The following is a 17002-nucleotide window of genomic DNA, read 5'->3' as shown; positions in this document are numbered from 1 at the left end:
TCAGAAAATATAACATAATTAAAGTAAAAAGTTTGTTATTTAAGCACAAACAAACATCTCTAGTTTAAAGCAAACTGTTTGTTGTTGTTTACCATGTTGTCAGAAGCAGCTTCTTCTTCGAAACTGTAATTCACTTAGAATGACTATGCTGGTTTTACCATTTGTTCATGCTAAGTGAATTACAATTTTGAAGAAGAAGCAGCAGCTGACAACAACAAACAGTTTGCCAGACAAACTTTGTATCAAGGCGAATTCATACAAGGTGCTATCAGTTCTACAAATACAACAATTGGTCTTAACAAACGTCAAAAAACAAAAATGAAAAATTAAACAAATAAGTATTAAAACTTAATGTAGTGTAGATAATTGTATAGTGAGGGCTTTACTTATTTATTTAAAAAATAAATATTTTGTTAATACGATTAGAATATGTAGATATTTAAATATAAAAACTAGCTTTGACAACTGTTAGAACCAAAAAGCGAAAAAAAAATTATCAGCTGTTTGACTGACTCCACCTTGTATAAATTCGCCTTGCTTTGTATTTTGCTTTAATTTATTTAAACAATTGTACAAATTATTCTTTATTATACTGTTTTTTATATAAATCATTAGTTTTCTTAAGAAATTTTAAATCCACCATATCCGTACCAGACATAAATTAAATATAAATTATAATTTATCAAAATAGTAAATAAAAACATTTTATCTTAAATTAAATTTTCTATTTATTTTCTTATTTAGCAATTTAGGTGAATTTAAATATTTCACACTTGATATTAAATTAAACTTAAATCATGAGTTTAAGATTTTTGTACATTTGTTTAGCTGATTAGCACTTTGTATGGTCCATATTTGTTTAAACATTTAACGGTAAAATTAAAGACGAGACATTAGGGCAGCTAGATCAATTAGTGGTCTTAGAATTGTTTTTGTTTTTAGGCTGAAATGTTTGCAAACGATTTTTTTAGCTTAAAAGTGTTTTAAAATTATGTTTAAATCGTTTTAAACTTAAAATGTTAATAACAATTAACATCACTTCAAGGACTATTTATACAATTATTATTTAATTTATAGCCTTATTATATACAATTATACGTGCTACTACATATTTCTTATTAAATACTAGTAGTAATTAGGTATCAATGTTTAACAATCATTATAATCTTTTTGCTTATATAATTTCAATTTATTCAATCATTGTATAGAATATTAAAGATCATCATTAATGACCTTATTGTAAACAAATAAACTTGCAATATTCAAGTTTCATTTAATGTTTTAATCATATTTATGTAATTTTTTTGTTATAATTATATTCCTTTTTTAATCGTATAGTCATAAATCTTATTATTTTTTGTTTCATTTTATATAAATTTTGTCGATTTTTTTTTCTTCAATTTAATTTAAGTTTCAAAACACGAAATGAAAGTTGTTTATGTCTGTTTACATTTATTTTTTTTATCAGTTCTTTTTTGTTTTCGGTGGTCTTAATTTTCATAAAAAGAAACCTTTCATTTAGGTTTCTTTTATTCCTTTTATACCTACCTACAGCATGAGTAATGAGGAATATGTATGTAAAAAAATTGCAATTTGTCGGCATATAGTACACCAGGCCAGGGAAATAGGAATTTTTAAATAATATTGAAGAAGCAACAATTTGCATTTAGTATTTAGAAGCAGCTGTTGAAACAGGGATGCTTCCATGGAAAAAATACTTGGAAAATTATAAGATAGAGAAAATTTAAATTAAAAAAATGTCCAGGTCAATCGTACCAATCTTAATGATTGACTTATGTCCTATTAGAGATAAGTTGGTTAAAATTAAATTTCGTATTGCCAAAAATAACATTTAATGCTAATATTGTTACGAAATTGCACTATCAATTTGATTTTAACACTTAACACGGGTTTCCACATCCAACAGCTTTTGTATACACTGTCATAAGTAGATACTTGGCAGTATAGTGCTGCCAACATTAACTGTCAAATCTGCTAACATAAACATTGTGGCTGCCGAAAGCTCTGGAAGTGGAACCTTCTAGTTTTGTCCGTTAGATAATTAATGTAGCTTCTAGAAAATGGCACTGTGTGTATATATATAAATAAAGAGTTGTTACAAATTTTAAGCTACTATACTGCTTTTATTTGCAATCAAAAGTATCCGGTTTATTTAAAGAAAATAAACCACCGTTTTTAAAAGGAAAAAATTACTTTGAATTATAAATGTCATAATATGATTACTTCAGAACATATTATAATCATGTATGACGATGTTATGATCATATATGTTATTGTAATATTACGACTATGTTTGATCATAATATGATATTTTATGATAATAATAATGATCATAATATTGTTTAGGATACATCTTATTCGTTTAGACTTTATTGAATACATAGTATGTGTTTTTTTATAATAAATTCTACACTCGCTCCACCATGTTGGTGTTTTGTTTTTTTTTTCTTATTTTTTTCCATTAAAATTTTGTCAATAGCGTGATGTTTATAAAATATTTACAATTGCTGGTTTATTTTCTATTTACCTTTTTAGTTTGTTGTTTTCTTAACACTTTGTTTTTTTATATATATTTTTTTTAAATACAATTTTATACACCAGTTGGGGAAATAAACGTACCCAGTCGGTTGGTTATGGCAAGAAAAATCTGTACATTGAACTTAAAGACGAATTTACTTAAAATTCCTCAGGCATTTATAAAGATTTTTTTCCAAATAGATTTTAATTTTGAGATTTCTTTTTCTGTTTTTTTTTTTACAGAAAATTGTTTATTTTTTATTTCTTTTATTGTATAAAGGTGGAGAAATTTTAATTTGGTGGTTTTTAATGTTTAACTAAGTAAATTTCACTAAGTATTAAGTTTGTTTTTAGATAATAAATTGATTGATGTTTTCTTAAGTTGTTTAAATAAAATGGAGATATTTAAAATTTTATTATAAATAAGTTGGCTTTTGTTTAATAAAAGGTATTGCCATATTAGATTTGAAAAGTCAATAATTTTAATTATTTTTAGATGAAGCAAACAAAAGAACACTTTAATTGATTTAAGATTTAAAAATCAAAGTTTATTCAATTAACTTATTAAAACTCTATCTTTGTTTCATATCTACATTTGCTTTTGAAAACCACATAACCATATTTTGGATGTCGTTTGTTAACTCCTTTTAAAAAACTTCAATCTAAAGTTTCTTAATTCAAACATTATTATTATTTATTTTTCTTGATTATTTATTCTGCACTCAGGTAGCATATGGCATGATATTTATTTTGTTGTTTTAAGACATTTTAAAGCTTAAAAAAAATTCAAAAATTAGCTGCCATTCGCAGGAAAAAAAACGTATGTATGTACCTCTAAATTGTATATAAGATCATATTAAATTCATTTAAAGTACCTACAATACTTTAAAATCTAAACCGGTTTCATATATAGACAGACAGTCAGGCAGGTTAGAAAAATCCAAATAAAATCCCCATAAAAACCATCATTTTGTCAAGGTCGAAATTTTTATTATTATTTATTTGTTCTGTTACGAGTGTAGAAACTAAAGTTTACGTTGGCCGTTGTGTTTCTTTCTAATAAATTAAATGTATGTTTGTTATTTTTTCATGGTTTGTGTTTTTGTCTTGAAGAAATTCATAATTAATTTGCACAAGTAGCTGAATATGTATATTTCTGTTGTGAGTTTTTGTTTGTTTATTTATTTTTGTTTTTGCTTTGCAGTCAATTTTCTAGGCTCATTAATAAAAAAAAAAAAAAACAAGAAACAACAAATAAACAATAGGAATGTAAAAATTAAAACAATGACCGACCGACCGGTTGTTTGGTTAGGTTTTATTATTAATGACGCCATGTTTAAGACTCCGGCTAATAAAGCAAAAATGTTGACAGACATTCCTTAATTATACCTGCTAGAGTTAATTTTAGTTTAAAATTCTGTTTTAATTGATTTAAGAGAATTGAACTTGAGGTTGTTGGCTGTTGGTTATTTACAAATATGAACTCAATTTCAGTTACACTTGTAAAATCCAGCTTAAGCAACATATTTCTATGTAATTCACATATTCCTTTGTGAATTACATATGCACACACATAAGTATTTGTGACTGATTACCGTTATTATGTTTTGCAAGTGTCAAATATGTTGAAATTCTCTTATTGGCAACATTGTGAAATGTATGCAGTTATAACAGGGTTGGAAAATTTAGTACTTTTGTAAATATGTATGCAGGCGTAAATTCAGGTGCCGAATTACCGCATTCGTGATCGAATGAGCTATCGTATCGAAAAATAATTTCGATATCGAAATTATGATAAAATATACCAAAAATGGGGTGGCAAATGATAAGCATAGTTTTAAGGTGTGGTGAAACATTTTACCTTTTGTTTAGGAATTTAGAGCACAATTTAAGCTTACATATTCACAATTAACGCTTTAAAATAATTCTTAATTAATAAAAAAAAAGTAATTAATAAAAAAACATTAAAAAGAAACACAAATCAATTGTTATTGAAATTGTCCCTGAACTAGTTCAATTGAAACTTAAGAAATATTAGCAATAACACATAGATTGAAAAGAAATACAATAATAAAAAAAGTCTATTAAATTGTCTGAATGGCATTGCAATTGAATAACCAACCCCAACAATCAAATCCAAATAAAACAAAATTAAGAAGCAAACCACCACAAATCTAATAAAAATACACACACAAAAAACTGAGTTATCAGATTTATGGAAAAAATAACAAACTATAAGTAGAAACCAAAACATTTAAACATTTTGTCACTGTTGCTATCAACAATACAAAAATGTTTCAATCTGATAATATTTTACCAACAAAAAAGACCTACAAAACTAAAGCATTAAAATTGTAAACTGTATCTATCTAATCATACTGTGGATGTGAGACAAAATGTCAAAAATAATTTTTGTTTAAACTTATGAAAAGTGTAATAAATAACGTCTGGTTATAAACCGCAGACAATTACTGGCACTACTGTAACTATTATGAAGTAAATCATTTTAAAGTTGTTTTCAATTTTAGTTATTTATGTTTATTTTAAAGGGTTTTTTGAAAAGTGAGTACGTTCGTAAATGCAGTGATATTGAATATGTAAAGCATAACAAATGTAGCTAAATGGGCAACACTGATTTACGTCAAACGGGTTTTAATGCAAATGGCGGGCGGGCAGTGATGAGTAACGATAATTGCAGTTATTTCGGTAACGGTAATCGAGCTAAAAGGGTATTTTAGGGTTAATGGTCGCCAATCTTGTTATAAAACGATTATAAATCTATTAAAATTTCTCATTATTATTAAAATATCAATGACATTTTATTTATGTAAATATTTGTTTAATAATTCCAGGGTTCAATCGAAGAATGGCTGCAACTATTACGTTTGGAAGAGTATATACAACCTTTGTTGGATCAAAATTATAAAACAGTACGCGATGTCACCCAAGTAACCTGGGAAGATCTCGAGGATATTGGTATTGTTAAGTTGGGACATCAAAAGAAAATTCTACTGGCCATAAAACGTGTCAAAGACATTATAAGTGGAAAATGGAATCCCGGTGGTTCAAATCCCTACAATCAACAGGTATAAAAATGATATTAGTAGTTTAAATTATTTGAAAACACAAACCTAACACTTGTTTCCTTATTATTTCTTAATGAATTAATTTATTTTTTGATTTTTAATAATGATTTGTTTAACAAATAAATATATTACATTATTTCTTTATGTCCAATAAAAACTGAGAACGAAAATTTTAATGAAAATCGCTCAGTTTTGAAAATATTTTAAAAAATTCTAAAAATATGAAGTCTGCAATTTTCAAATATAATAAATAGTTTAACAAAATTTTAATTTTACCAAACAAATAAATGAATTGTTCTCTATATTTCTAGTAACAATTTCAAAAAGCAGATTTTTATTTTTAATTTTTTTTTAACAAAGTTTTAGGACCTGATTCAGAAATGATGACCAGAAAGCAATTTTCAAATGTTTGTATGAAAATCACTCAAAATTATTTCTGAATCAGTTTTTAATATTTATTTTACTTTTATTTTTATATGTATTATTATTATTATTTTTTCTTTAATTTTTATGTTTTTTTGATTTAGATTTATACCAAACCCTGGCAACAATTGCCTCCCACTCCTACTTATTTACCCACTACACGTGTATCATGGGATGATTCGAAAATTTATGCCAATACATCACCCACTACCGATGCTTACTACTGCACTGGTAGTAATCATGAATGTTGTAATGGCAATGATGTTGTTTTAATTAAGGTAATGAATTAAAAATGAATGCTTTCAAATCAATAGAATAGTCTTGCATTTAGAAAAACCAACTCTTTAGGTGTCATACAATTTTGGAAATTATGTATTTTGGCGAAAATTCCATATTTATAAAATTCTAAAATAAAAATTTAAGATTTATTAGAAAAGTATAAATTTCGGGCAATTTATTCATATTATTTATCATCTTTTCTAAATTTTCTTTATGTTTTGAAATAAAATTTTTAGTTTTCTTTGTTTAACAATAAAATAATTTTTCAGCCTTATTGTGTAACTCATAGTCTAGACTGGCAATAAATTCATTAACATAAATATATTGTGGCACATTTGAAAATTATGTTATCTCCAGTGAAGACTCATCTTGTGTTACACGATAAGGCTGATTACTCGATGGTAAATTTCAGTTCCCAGATGATTTTTTCAGCCTAAATTTCATATTTTTAAATTTTGAGAGTTTTTATATGACTGCTAGTTGAAAAATTTATCAAGGACCAGAAATTTACAATTGAGAAATATTTATGAAAATAAATCCAACTAGTTAATTGATCTTTATTGAAATTGTTTTAATACTTTTTCCATATTATATATTTCAAAACTAGGTACGTCAACCACGTGGCAAAAGTTTGGAATCACTGGAGGATATACACGACAACAGTACACGCAGCCATTTGACTTTTAGTCATTACACCACAACCGACTATGGTCACTTTGCCCATCCCTCACAACTGCAACAGCATCAGCAGGCTTTGCAGCAACAGCAGCATTTGCAACAGGCTGCCCTAATGGCGGGTGCAGCTGGCAATGTGGCCGCCGGCCAAGGACAACGTATGTTAAGCAATCCAGCCACTATGGTAAGTCATCAATCAGCAATATATAATTAACAAAACTACTAACAAACAACTATACTAATCATTTATGTTGCCATTTAGAATTGGCGTCGTTCTTATGATGATGGTGATATAACACCCACCAATGATGCTGCCGCTCGTGAACTCATGTATGAGGAGGGCGGTGGCACTTTGCCACGCCAACAGCGAGGCATATTACAAAGGGCTGTTTTAAATACCATGCCACCATTGGAACATCATCATTATATGAATGCAGCCGCGGCTGCAGAATATGTCTGTCATGCTGGTGGCCTAGGTCCGCCTACAGCTAATGTACCACCTGGTACAGCTGGTGTAACCTCAAATATAGGTGCTGGCAATGTTTTAGATAGTTCCAGTTTAACTAATGTTAGTTAAGAATTAATTGTGTTTAAAAAGATCCATTTTTAATCGTTAATAATTTCTATTGTTTTAGCCCTATTTAACTGGAAGTCCTATGACTACGAAAAAAATTGCTCCCGAACCTCCACGTCGCCATTGCAGTATACGTAATTCACGTACTTTAAGTCAGGATGGTTCTCAGATAAATCCTGCCAGTGTTGCTGCTCACGGCATGTCGCCCAATTTGTATTACGGTACGGGCGGTGTGGGTCCTGGTGGCACTTCAATGCATCCACATGCTGCCTATTTGCAACAGCAGGCTTCCCAACCCATCTATGCCAACTATGCCACCATACAGCAAACCACCGCCGAAATACATTGTGAGAAATTTCATGACAATAAGGTAGGAATTGGAAAATATTGTTAAAATTCAATATGAAATTTTACATTTTTACTAAATTGTGTTATTTTGTCTATAGTTTTCTATAGAAATTTAGCTACTTCGTAAAGTTTTACGAAAATTTATCAGTATTCTACAGAAAATTATAGTTATCGTATACATTTCTAGATATTTTACTGTTATCGAAAAATTTTTTATATAAAATTAAAATTATCGATACATATTTCTAAGGAAATTATAGTTAAATTTTCTATAGAAAATTAAGTTATCGATAAATTCTATGGAAATTTAAAGTTATCGATAAGATTTCTATGGATAATTTTATACTCTATAAATTCTGTGGAAATTCGATAGATTTTCTATCGATAATTTAAGTTATCGATAGATTTTCTACAGAAAATTATGTTATACATTTTCTATATAAACGTAATGTTATCGATACTCTATGTATTCTCTGGAGATGTAAAGTTAAAATTTAAGTTATCGATAGATTTTCAATAGAAATGTAAAATTTTCGATACAAATTTTAAGTTATCGATAATTTTTTTATAGAAATGTAAAATTACCGATAAATTTTCAATACAAATTTGAAGTTATCGATCAATTTTCAATAAAAAATTAAAATTATCGAAAAATTGTCTATTAAAAATTAAAGTTATGTAAAAATTGTGTACAGAAAATTCAAGTTATCGATAAATTTTATTTAAAAAATTTAAGTTATCGATAGATTTTCTATAGAAATGTAAAATGACCAATAAATTTTCGATACAAATTATAAGTTATCGATAAATTTTCTATAGAAGTGTCAAATTATCGATAAATTTTCCATAATAAATTAAAGTTTTCGAAAAAATTCTATAAAAAATTAAAGTTATCGCTAAATTTTCTATAAAAAATTAATGTTATCGATAAATTGTCTTTAGAAAATTATAAATATTTAGAAATTTTCCATAGAAAGTAATAAATATACTTAATTATACCCTTCACCTTCATGAGAAAAGTTTTTTTTTTCTAAATATTAAAAAAAAAATTGAAAAAACAAAAAAAAATTTTAAATTTAAAAAAACAATTCGAAAAAAATTTTTTCCCAAAAAATGAAAAAAACAACTTTGAAAAAATTATTTTGTTTGCCTAAAAATATTTAAAATTGTTATTTTGAAGTATAATTTGGTGAAGGGTATATAAGATTCGGCACAGCCGAATTTTTATGTAGAATTATAGTTAACGATTAATTTTATAGAAACTAAAATAACTAGTCTTTTTTTTAATATATTTTTATTAATTACTTACTAAAATATAAATATTATTTTGTTATTTTCTTTCTTCAGTCCAATTCGAGCATTGATTCTATTGATACGATTCCATTTGCCAATGAAAATACTGGTACTATCAAACAACGTTTACTTAATCGCCAAGAATTAACCGGAGCCACTGGATCTCAAGGTACTCCTGGCAGCCATTTACATTCCTCCTCTTCCTCATCGTCCTCATCATCAACAAACACTATAGCCAATATTGCCCATTCATTCCATTCCCTTAAATCATCCTCCTCACTACATGACGCCTCCCTAATACGTAGTGAAAGTATTGGTTCAACCGCTAGTGGTGGTAGTGCTGGTTTATCTTTACTAAGATCACCTACTTTACAATATCCTCCCGTTAATGCCGACAGTGCACCATCATTGGCTGGTCTAGGTACGGATGATAATTGCTCGGCTGTCAGCTCCGCCGCCGCCTCCTCCATCGATAATCCTAACGATACAAGTGCCATAGCGTCCGCCGCAACGGGTGTAGCCGGTATCAGTGTTGGAGCAGTTGCAGCCGGCGGTCAAAAGGTTTCGGTAAATGTGCTCAATGATATTGGTAATATGTTGGCAAATCTCACCGATGAATTAGATGCCATGTTAGAGGAAGAGAAACGTGTAGGTTTAAATATAGACAGTGAATAGGCCGTAGTTGAACAGATTAAAACAGTTTTAAGATAAAATAAAAAAAATAGAAAAAGAAAAGACGAAAAGTGAGAATCAAAATGAATATTTCATTGCAACAAAACAGGTGCTACACTATAAATCCCACTCTAAACTAACTCCTCTCTCTCTCCACTATCAAACAATCTTTCTATATGCATTTTCCAATAAGAAAATTAACAAACAAAAAAACCGAACCGAAATATATATTTAAAAACAATGAGGAATAATAGTTATAACTTAATTAACATTAACACTACGATTATATATGATATGTATGTATAAATATATATGTATTTAGTATATATATAAATATATATATAGTTTAGTTATTGTATATGTAACTGTGGGTAGCCCTATATTTATATGTTTTTTCTCTAAAAGTTAAACAAATAACATCAAGTATGTTTTTTCATATAGTTTTCTTTTTTAAATATTTGTTAATACTTTTAATGATTTTTGGTTTGTTTACCTTTTTGATTTTTTTTTATAATGATGATTTGTAATTAAATGTTTATTATTATACTTATTAATATATAGTATATGACTAAGTAATTAGTATAGAATTTTTTATATAACAGAAATATATATTTAAACATATAAAATTAAGAGTTTAAAACTTAACGTACAATAAGGTTAAGTAAACAAGAGTTTTATGTTTTATTTTTAGATTTAAATCGAAAAAAAAAATACAACGTTTAAACATTCCAAAGCTGGCAGCTAAACACATTCCCTTTTTTATGACAATATTTAGGACGTAATTTAATGAAACGAAAATTAATTTTTTTTAAGAAATGCTTGATCTTCTACTAATTAAAGAAAGCCTGGAAGGCAATTTTAGGGCTTTGTCTGTTACTATTAAAAAAATAAAATTTTCTTAAACAAATTTACATATTTTGATAAATGAAAATCATATCTATTTCATAGACAACTTATAACTAGAGATGCAGTTAGGTTATTTTGAAATTTAAGAAAAAAACGCAACTTTTAATTTCAAAGCATAATTTTCTATTGAAAATTTTATTTACCGCTAAATTTTTTATACAAATTCAAGTTATCGATAAATTTTACATTTATACATTTTCTGTATAAAATTAAAGTTATCGATAAATTATCTATAGAAAATTCAGGTTACCGAAAATTTTTCATTAGAAAATACTAGTTATCGATAAATTTTCTATAGAAAATTCAGGTTATCTGAAAATGTTCTATAGAAAATTTAAGTTATCGTTAAATTTTCTTTAGAAAATTCATGTTATCGATAAATTATCTATAGAAAATTCATGTTATCAATAAATTTTCTATAGAAAATTCTAGTTATCGATAAGTTTTCTATAGAAAATTCAAGATATCTGAAAATTTTTTATAGAAAATTCTAGTTATCGTTAATTTTCTATGGAAAATTAAAGTTATCGATTAATTTTCTATAGAAAATTAAAGTTGTCGATAAATTTTGTTTAGAAAATTCCTGTTATCGATACATTTTCTTTAGAAAATTCCTGTTATCGATAAATTTTCTATAGAAAATTAAAGTTATTGATAAATTTTCTATAGAAAATTAAAGTTATCGATAAATTTTCTATAGAAAATTAAAGTTATCGATAAATTTTCTATAGAAAATTAAAGATATCGATAAATTTTCTATAGAAAATTAAGTTATCGATAAATTTTCTATAGAAAATTAAAGTTATCGATAAATTTTCTATAGAAAATTAAAGTTATCGATACATTTTTAATAAAAAATTTAAGTTATCGATAAGTTTCCTATAGAAAATTAAAGTTATCGATACAATTTCTATAGAAAATTATAATTATCGATACATTTTTAATAGAAAATTAAAGTTATCGATAACTTTTTATAAAAAATTAAAGTTATCGATAAATTATCTAGACAAAATTCAAGTTATCGATATAATTTTCTATAGGATATTAAAGTTATCGATAACTTTTATATATAAAATTTTAGTTATCGAACAATTTTCTTTCATCGATAAATTTCCTACAGAAAATACAAGTTTACGGTGAATTTCTCAATTTATTTGCTCATAACTTAAGTAGTAACACTCGGATTATAAAAATTTCACAATATTCTCTCGATTTATCAACAGAATTGTAACGAAGTTTTCTTTAATTCAGTATTACGGACGAAAATCTTGAATTCCTTTGTAAATATAGTTTATTGCATAAACTGATGCATGCTAAAAGTTATTATTTTATTTTTAGATGCAAAAATTTTGTCGGATTTGCACAATTTACTGTATTTACAAATGTTTTTCATGGATTGCGAATTTTTTTAATACTCATTCCCAACATCCATTTTTAGAAGTTAATCATAAAGTAAACTGAATTTTAAAATGTTTAATTATATTTTTGAAAGATTTGTTTATATATTAAATATAAATCAGAATTTAAATAAAAACCTCTTGTTTATTTAATCTTAATGTAAAATGAATAAAAAAAAACCAATCGAGTTATAAAATATACTGGAGGAATGAATGCCTTTTTCCAATTTGATCTTCTTAACAAACAAAATTTAAAATAATCCTTATATTTAAACAAAATAGTAACAAAAACAAAAAACATAAAGAAAAAAATCAATAAAACTTAAAAAATAATATATAGTATATATAAATATAAAGAAATTAAGTAAAATTTAAAATTTATTCATATAAAAAGGAAAGCTTTTTAAAAGTATACTTTTTGTACGTTTTCAAATAAAAAACAACATGTTAACATAACAAAAAAAAAACAATATATATTAATAATATATACATAATTAATAAATACTATAAAACAAAATACATTTTGAGGGATTTAAATAATAAATATAAAAATAAATTATGAACATAAAGAAAAGAAAAAACAAAACATAAATTGTGTTAAGTAAATATTAAAATTGTAGACTTTCTAGCACATTTATACTTACATAAAATAAAATATTTAATAAACATTTATAATTAGCATAAATAATATAAAATAATTGCAAATTATTTATATATTATACACTTAAAGAAAATCTTTAATAAAGACAACCAGAACAAAAAAAATATATGTTAAAACAAAACCAACTGAAATTTAAGGCTAGAATTTGAAAATACTAATTGAAACACCTAACAAATATGATTTATGTGGTAAACTTTTCTTTTTAATAATGCTACTTATTAAAAAGAAAAGCTTAATTATACATACTTGGAATTTATAATAGTGTGTGTGTTTTTTTTTAATAATTTATGTTATTGGAATTAAAATTTTATGTTTTTTTTTATATTAAGTTGTATGTTTTGTCATAAATTGTGTAAAATTTTTATTTCTTACAAATATTTAATATTTTTTTAAATGGTTTTATGTAATTATGTATGTATTTTGTATTATTTTCTGTGTAATCTTTCTTAATTTTATCTATAAAGCTATATTCTAAACTATTCTTTTGCTTTTTTATAAAATTTTTAATTTGAATTCTTCAATTTCGTGAATTTTTTTTTATTTTTATAAGTTTTTGTGTTTATTTTATTTAAAAAAATATATTTTAATTAATTTTTAAGTTATGTATTTTGAAAAATTTATTTTAACTTTTTTTAAATATTTCAATCAAAAAAAGCTCTGATAAGTAAAAGAAAAAAAACTTGATTAAAAAAATAATAAAATGATTATGTAAGTGTTATTCCATTTAATTAAAATTTATATACAAAAATAAATAAAATATAAATAATATTAAAATTTTCATGGATTTTTATTTATTGGTATTAAATTAGTTTAAAACCTAACATATAACGATATTCTAACATAACGGAGGCGAGTTGAAACGGTAATTTAGCATTATGGTGGCAATCTTTGATAAGTATGTACAAAAGTTAGTGAGGTTTCACACCATTGGTTACTCTGTTAATTGAAGATGTCAGGTGTTACCAACATCAAAAACTGTTTTTAACAGTTAATAATATTCATCAGTGATGACAACGCGAGTTTATTTTAAGGTGTACACAAAGTAAGCAGTACAATTTGACAGGATTTTAGATAAAATCGATATATCGGCTATTGTTTTCAGTCTATTTTTAAACAAAGTCGAGTGGAATATGTAGTTTAAATAATTTCCCATTTTGTATTATTGATAATTTTTGGGAAGATCTTAAACGGTCTTGTAACCAAATTATCTTGTCTTGAAGTAGTTTTTTTTACGATATCTTCCTCCCAAATTAATTTTCTGGCTCTCTATCAGGGCAAATAATTTGACAGTCCAACACGTCTGAAATACATATTTCTTCTTATATTACGAGCATCCAATACGATTCCCCAAGAACTTATGAATGAATTAATCTCTCCAATAATGAAATCTGACCATAGTTAAAAGAAACATACTGTCCAAAACATCCCTAAATTTACTGCAAAGTGCAGTAATAAATCATTGTAAACGTAGCTTAAACATTTTAATGTTTATTTCTCAATAAAACGCTTAAACTCACATTACCTCAATAAAACGCTTAATACATATTACCACAATATATGAGCTCCGGTAACCCTAACCAATCTATGACAACAATATAATAACCAACTACCGACTACTTTACTTTATGAATACCCAAAAAACACCAACTACTTAACAAAACCGACTACACATTTGACATTAGTTGTTGGTCGTGATTCGAGCAGCGCTGTAGCGTTTTTTCTCGTAGTCGTTTGTTGAATTTTATTATTTAGAAAAAACCTCAGTGTAAAAGAAAAAAATAAATCTTATTTTATAACTACAAGAAAATCCACTAAACAAGCTTCCAATTAAAGTAATTTAAACAAATTGTTAATATTTAAAGAAATGTTTATGGTAAAAATTATATAATTATGAAAGAAAATCATGAGTGTTTGTGAATTTTTGCAAAAAAAAGAAAATAAAACAAAAAGTACAACAATATTAAAGTGTAAAATAATAGAAAAAAACAACGAAATAAAATTATCTGTGTTGGGTTTAGTAACGCAAATAAATGATAGAACAAGCTAATCTATTTTTTTGGGCAAAACACAATTGATTAACATTAATTATAGTTTATAAAATTTGTTTAAATTCCATGTAGTGCAAAAAAAAGAGTTGATAAATGATAAAAGCTATTTGCAGCTTATAAGAGTGTGTGATTGTGTTGATTTTTTTCCCCAACTCAATGAATGAGCTACAATGATTGTACAAATAATAAACAACTAAACAAAATCGGAAAAAATAAAATAAATATCAAACGGTGTGAAGCTTCTCTCCAAATAAAAATATTAAGTACCAGACAACGACATCGCCAACATTTTGTTTGTTTGTTATTTGTTTAAGGGGGAAAAGAAATTGCAGTGTTTAATTTTGGCTGTTGTTAATTTGGAAAGTCTGTAATTGAAATTGTTAGCCAAAATGTCGGCTGAAGACAGCGAGCTGGACCCGCGTATAAAGGTGAGTCACTGAAATATAATAATTTGCTTTAGTAAAAATAGTGTTAAATGACAAATTTATGTAGCTTAGGGCTAGTTTTTGTTAGGTAGTTTAACTATATTTGTAGGTTAAACTTAGTTTAAGATATATTCTGTTCTATTCGGAAAACGAGGAATAACTTTGATAGATCCCAAAAAAACTTGATATTTCGTGGTATCATAGCCAAAAACAAGTGTTGCATACAGCAAAAAATTCCGAGGCTTTTATCGAAAAATGAGGAACAACTGATTGATCCAAAAATTCTTGGAATTTGTGCTAGTTTTTGTTTATATTTGTTAAATATATTTGTTGATTAAACGTAGTTTAAAGAAATATTCTGTTGTATTTGAAAAACGAGGTATAAGTTAGAAAGATTCCAACAAAAACTTGATATTTCGTGGTATTATAGATGAGATGGTTAATATTCAAAACGAATACTAAGGAAAATAATCGTGATTTATGATATTTTTACTTTTGAAAATTGAAAATTAGTTTATTTTTAATTTAAAATCGAGGCTTTTATTGAAAAATGAGGAATAACATTGATAGGTCCAAAAATTCGTGGAATTATTGGGATATTATGGTTAATAATCTATATGAATACTGAGCAAAATAATCGTTATTAATAATATTCTTACTTTTATATTGAAATGAGGTTCATTGTCAAAAAAACTTTAATTACTTTTAAATTTGAAGCTTTTTATCCTCTAACATACAAGAGATATTAAAAAATACTTAACGGATTTCGATTTCAAAGGGTTTCTTACTCAATTTTCTTAAAAATGTAGCAAAATTCACAGTTCCATAAAAACATTGTATAATCAGTATCATGACTTGTACAAAAATTTAAATAAGACACGATTTAAGATCAAATTACGATGATCTTAATATTATATTCAATATTTTTATGGATTTACAAGCAAATTATTGTTATTTTCCCCCTTTGTTTTATAAAAAAAAAACGAAACAATGTATTTTATTAATTACATTTAAATTTCAATGGCTATTAATTCCAAACACATTTTAATAGCTATATAAAACGCACAACTCATGTATAATAATTAAATGTACATTTCTCACGAATATTTGCATTTGGAAAAATATTTTTTCCCCAACTCTATTGTCTAAACTCGTAAACACAAATTAACCATGAAAATTTTCTCTATACAATTGGAATACAATTAAAATTTCAACACAAATTATAAACACTAAATGCACCTCTATGACTTTTTGGTGCTACCTGGCTAAGCACAATTAAATTTTGCCATGTTTTCACAGATTTTCCATTAATTTTACACGCAACATCCCATTAAACCCATGGAATTTCCTGTAATAAATGATGGAATTTTAAAAAAAAAAAAAATAAAATTATATAAGAAAAACCATAAAATTTAATTTAATTAATTAAAAAAGTTTAAAGAAATGCACTCATTCATAAACATATTTTAACACACGTGACTTGAATTAAAAAAAAATACCACAATTATCCATAAAATGAAAATTGTTGTGGGTTTTTAAAGGTAAAATTTAATTTAAAATTAAAATGAAATTTAATACATAAATTATGACGGAAGTATTGCTACACGATTTTTTTTATTTTTTTTTTTTAACGATTTGTTAATATTATATTGATGACATTGCTTTTGTTTAAATTTT

At 25.6% G+C, this 17002-nt stretch overlaps 2 protein-coding genes across 4 annotated transcripts in view; both read left to right on the top strand.

Annotated features, from left to right (window-relative positions):
* The window catches only part of ckn (CRK like proto-oncogene, adaptor protein), a 71449-nt gene extending 61530 nt beyond the window's left edge, over nucleotides 1–9919 (top strand). Inside the window, exons 4-9 of one of the 3 annotated variants that reach the window (XM_065511556.1) lie at nucleotides 5391–5624; nucleotides 6152–6325; nucleotides 6934–7185; nucleotides 7264–7569; nucleotides 7637–7945; nucleotides 9271–9919. In XM_065511556.1, coding sequence (XP_065367628.1) covers nucleotides 5391–5624; nucleotides 6152–6325; nucleotides 6934–7185; nucleotides 7264–7569; nucleotides 7637–7945; nucleotides 9271–9891 — 1896 coding nt within the window. In that variant the 3' untranslated portion in view covers nucleotides 9892–9919. The remainder of the gene's footprint in view (nucleotides 1–5390; nucleotides 5625–6151; nucleotides 6326–6933; nucleotides 7186–7263; nucleotides 7570–7636; nucleotides 7946–9270) is intronic. The other 2 variants (XM_065511558.1, XM_065511559.1) reach the window with 2 other exon arrangements.
* A 4710-nt stretch (nucleotides 9920–14629) lies between these two features.
* The window catches only part of pcs (parcas), a 39831-nt gene continuing 37458 nt past the window's right edge, over nucleotides 14630–17002 (top strand). The window contains exon 1 of the mRNA XM_065510889.1: nucleotides 14630–15328. Within this exon, the coding sequence (XP_065366961.1) occupies nucleotides 15290–15328 (39 nt within the window). The 5' untranslated portion in view covers nucleotides 14630–15289. The remainder of the gene's footprint in view (nucleotides 15329–17002) is intronic.

The sequence above is a fragment of the Calliphora vicina genome, chromosome 5 (genome assembly GCF_958450345.1).
Source record: "Calliphora vicina chromosome 5, idCalVici1.1, whole genome shotgun sequence".
NCBI lineage: Eukaryota > Metazoa > Arthropoda > Insecta > Diptera > Calliphoridae > Calliphora > Calliphora vicina.
This window is presented reverse-complemented; position numbering and strand designations above follow the sequence as displayed.